At 39.9% G+C, this 4,619-nt stretch overlaps 1 protein-coding gene across 1 annotated transcript; it reads left to right on the top strand.

The window, feature by feature from the left end:
• Positions 1-649: 649 nt before the first annotated feature.
• Positions 650-3,112, top strand: LOC123255976 (NADP-dependent malic enzyme, mitochondrial-like; the record flags this gene model as incomplete). The annotated part of the gene is made up of 3 exons (XM_044684682.1): positions 650-747; positions 1,020-1,133; positions 2,873-3,112. Coding segments are annotated over 3 exons (356 nt in total), but the record flags the coding sequence as incomplete, so codon positions are not given.
• Positions 3,113-4,619: the final 1,507 nt, after the last annotated feature.

Genomic DNA, 4,619 nt, shown 5'->3' with positions numbered 1-4,619 from the left:
TCCCAGATCACAGAGTAAATAGCAGAGCTGGGGTTTGAACCAAGGTGTCTTGATAACAAACCTACTGGTCTTTTCCTCGTACCATGTGGATAGTGAAGGATCAAAAGAAAATGTCTTTCTTGTGCCATAATAATACCTAAAGTTTATAAAGTAAACATTTTCAAAGCACTTTACATACATGATTTTGTTTTATCCTCCCACCATGGAGTAGATGTTATTATTAGTCCCATTTTACAGATGGGGCTTAAAAAGGTTAAGGGACTTTGCCAGGGTCACAGAGCTAGTAATTGTCTGAGGGCAGGATCCAAACACAAGTGTTCCTAATGCCAAATTTCAGCATGCTAGTCATGTTAAAACACTGCCACTCATGAGTTGTGTTATGGTCAAAATTTTTGTGGGCTTAAAGGTAAGAGCCCTGGGTTTAAATCCTTTATTAAACTAGCTATGAGTCCACAGGTAACTCCACCTTTCTGTTAGTTCCTTCTTTGGACAAATGAGGATGATTCTACTGTAGCTCCCTAGTTCCCAGGACTGTAAGGAGGAATGTGGTTTTTTAAGTAGATACTGTTTTGGCCACTAGGGCACATATTTGGCATGGGAAGACCAGTATATGGCAGAAGATTCACCTTGAGCTGTGGTCTGCTTGTAGGTACTGCTTCTGTGGCTGTTGCTGGCCTTTTTGCTGCCTTGCGGATCACCAAAAACAAACTCTCCAATCACGTGTTTGTTTTCCAAGGAGCTGGAGAGGTAGGATGAGCAATCTGGGATCTTTGTTCTTATTTTTAATTACTCAGAGGTTAGGTGGTGCCTATGCAGAGAGGACTGCTTCTTGGGAGATGTGGCGAACCCTAAAATTTGGATTTCTCTGTGCAAATACTGAAGAAGAGAATGCTAGGGGAGGAGGTGGGGAAACATCTCTGCTTATTCTTTGTAATGTATCAAATGCAAAATGTTATAGTGAACAGGCCATTCTCTCCATCCCAAATCTCTGCATAATGCCCCCCGTTCTGGACGTTTAGGCAGCAATGGGAATTGCCCACCTCATCGTCATGGCCTTGGAGAAAGAAGGCATCTCAAAAGCAGAGGCTACCAAAAAGATCTGGATGGTGGATTCTAGGGGGCTTATAGTGAAGGTAACGTATATTGATTCCCTTCAAGCTGAACTGGGCTTCCAGGCACCTAGGCAGCACTTGCATCATGATTGGTGATTTTGTTTATGTGAAGTTTGGAAGTTAGACTAGATGGAGATTTCACTATCCAAGTATAAGACGTTAGAGCTCCTCCAAGTGTAAGGAAGGGAATATTTGGAAAGGGGCCACTGATCCTCTATTTCCTCATCTATAAAATGCTGCCTTCCCCACGGGGTCATTTAAAAAAGAATACTGATTCTTCACAAAGAATATCTGAGTTCAAAGCCCATCTCTGATACTAACTACCTGATATTTACTACTTATATGACCATAACAAGTCCCTTAAATTTCTAGCATGAGGAAGTTGGACTCAGTGGCATGTGAGGTCTCTTTTAGCTCTCAATTGATGGACCTCTGACATTGCCTAGTGATTTGGAAGAAGCCAAAGTGCCCTTCCCACACCTGGCCAAGTAGTTGGGCCACAGGCAGATTTCCCAGCAGATGGGAATGCTAGGGTTCTGCTGAAGGAGTTACCCCATGAGAAGACTTTGTAACATCTCTGGTTTTGTCGTTTAAGGAAACCTCACTTGTTAAAGTCTCCGAAGCATAACCAGACTTCAGGTAAAAAACAACAAACAAAAAATAAACCTCCCATAGACCCAGTTTGTAGAATACTTCTCCCTCTCATCATACTGACTTCATTCCCTCTTGTTCTGTCATCGAAGTAACTAACTGAGCTGTCACTTTTCACTGTCAAGACCCCAGCTGTGGACAGTCCAGAAAACTTGCTCCCAAAGGGCATTATTGGCTAATGTGGCCATGAACAGGCTTTTGGTTTGTTCCCTGTTCCCTGGGTGCTAACTTTAAAGTCTCAGGCCATAGAAATATATCTGTTGAGAAACCCAATCTACTACCCAAATAACAAGCATCTATTAAGGGTTTATGATTTGTCAGGCACTGTACTTGGAGGTGAAAATCCAATGAAAAAAGTGAAAACAGACCCTACCCTCAAGGAGCTTACATTCCAGAGTGTACACAAATTTCAGGCTATACAAGAGACATTTGAGTTTTGTCATGTAGCTTAGACTTCCTCATGATCATTAATGCTTGAGTTTAATCATGGATTTCTACCTGGAGTCTTTCCTGATCCCCTTAGTTGCTTATGTCCTCACTCCCCGTCAAAAAAATAAGTTATTTTGAACTTCTTTTGTAGGTATTTATTGATGAGAGGTAGCATGATATAGTGGATAAAGGAGCTAACTTTGAAGTCTCATGGTTCTTTCCTGACATATACATCCTGGCTGTGGGACTCTGAGCAAGTCAATTAACTTCTCAGTGTCTCAAGCACCTCTTTAAAATTCTTAAGAGGCTGGTACCAATCTGCCTTAGTAAAGGCAAGCTCATAAACTTGTAAAATCCCAGATCCTACAAAAAAGCCCAGAACCTTCTCCTTCAATAGACTTTGTAAGCTCCTTGAGGAAAGGAAATGGGTCATTTTTGACTTTTAGACCTAACTCCTAGAGAAGGGAAGAGAAAAGGAGAAGACAGGGAAAAGGGAGAAAGGTAAGGAGGGGAGAAGACGAAGGGGGAGAAGAAGGACATTTATATAGCCCCTCAGGATTTAAACTCAAATCCTCCTGATTCCAAACCAAACCAAAGTGTCACTGAGTTGGCATCCAAGGTTCAGGGCTATTGAAGATCGTCTTGGCTTCTAACTGTTATTTGTTCTCTCCTTCCCCCAGGGAAGAAGTCACCTGAATCATGAGAAGGAGGTATTTGCTCAGGATCATGCAGAAGTGAATACTCTGGAAGAGGTGGTTCGGCAGGTGAAACCCACAGCCATCATAGGTAGGTGCAGAGCACTTTCCAATCAGGGTCCTGCTTGAGCCAAAGGGAAGGGAATAAGAATGCAAGGGATAGGGAGGAGGCTGGCCTTCCTGGAAGGTGTCAAGAAATGGAGGAGAAAACTCTGCCTAAGCAGAATGGAGTCAAAATAAAGGAGACCTTGATTTGAACATCTCCAAAGAAGTACTGAACTCATCTAATTAGAAATCTTCATTGGCTCCATATTGCCCAGCAAGTTCTATGATAAAGAGCACTGGTCTCAGAGTCAAAAGAACTCTGTTCAAGTCCAAGCTCCAGTGGTGACAATTTTTAAAAATACTTCTTGAAACCTGAAAACAACAGAGATAACCTTCAGAAACCGCATGATCCCAAATATCAGATGAGGCATAAAACAGGGAAGGACATGCTCACCAAGGGTTGACAATCTCACCATTGTCACGGACAACTCTGATGCACAGACCAAACTGGACAACTGAAGTCCTCCAGATACTCTCATTTGCAGATGACATCATTCTGATTGCATGACATTATTCTAAGAATATTTTCATGACATCATACTGATTGCATCAGCTCCAGAAGACTGTCAGCAGAGTTCTTAAACTTTTGAGGGTAATGGACTGCATTGGCAGGCATTCTGTCAAAGCCTATGAATTGCTTCTCAGAATCATGTTTTTAAATGCATAAACTAAAACAAATAAGATTAAAAGGGAAACCAACTATGTTGAAACACAGTTAACAAAATATTTTTTTTTAAAAGTTCATAGACTCATGTAAAAACCCCTGTTCTTTTGGGAATGATCCGTAACTACTCAAAAAACCTTGGGTGAATTAGAAAGCGAACAAATAAAAAACCCCCAGATGAAAACTAAATTAGAAATACTAAAAATTAAGGGAGAAATTAATAAAATCGAAAGTAAAAGAACTATTGAATTAATAAATAAGACTAGAAGCTGGTACTTTGAAAAAACAGATAAAATAGACAAAGTACTAGTCAATCTAATAAGAAAAAGGAAAGAAGAAAACCAAATTGACAGTATAAGAGATGAAAAGGGAGACCTCACCTCTAATGAAGGGGAAATTAAGGCAATCATTAAGAACTATTTCGCCCAATTATATGGCAACAAATATAACAATTTAGGAGATATGGATGAATATTTACAAAAATATAAACTGCCTAGATTAACAGCAGAAGAAATAGAATACCTAAATAATCCCGTATCAGAAATAGAAATTGAACAAGCCATTAAAGAACTCCCTAAGAAAAAATCGCCAGGGCCTGATGGATTCACAAGTGAATTCTATCAGACATTCAAAGAGCAACTAATCCCAATACTATACAAATTATTTGATATGATAAGCAAAGAAGGAGTCCTACCAAATTCCTTTTATGACACAAATATGGTACTGATTCCAAAGCCAGGTAGACCAAAAACAGAGAAAGAAAACTATAGACCAATCTCCCTAATGAACATAGATGCAAAAATCTTAAATAGAATATTAGCAAAGAGACTCCAGCAAGTAATTACGAAGGTCATCCACCATGACCAGGTGGGATTTATACCAGGAATGCAAGGATGGTTCAACATTAGGAAAACCATCCACATAATTGACCATATCAATAGTCTAACAAACAAAAATCACATG

Source organism: Gracilinanus agilis, unplaced genomic scaffold, assembly GCF_016433145.1.
Source record: "Gracilinanus agilis isolate LMUSP501 unplaced genomic scaffold, AgileGrace unplaced_scaffold54904, whole genome shotgun sequence".
Classification (NCBI taxonomy): Eukaryota; Metazoa; Chordata; class Mammalia; order Didelphimorphia; family Didelphidae; genus Gracilinanus; species Gracilinanus agilis.
Note: the sequence above shows the minus strand (reverse complement) of the source record. Positions and strands in the feature narration are given on the sequence as shown.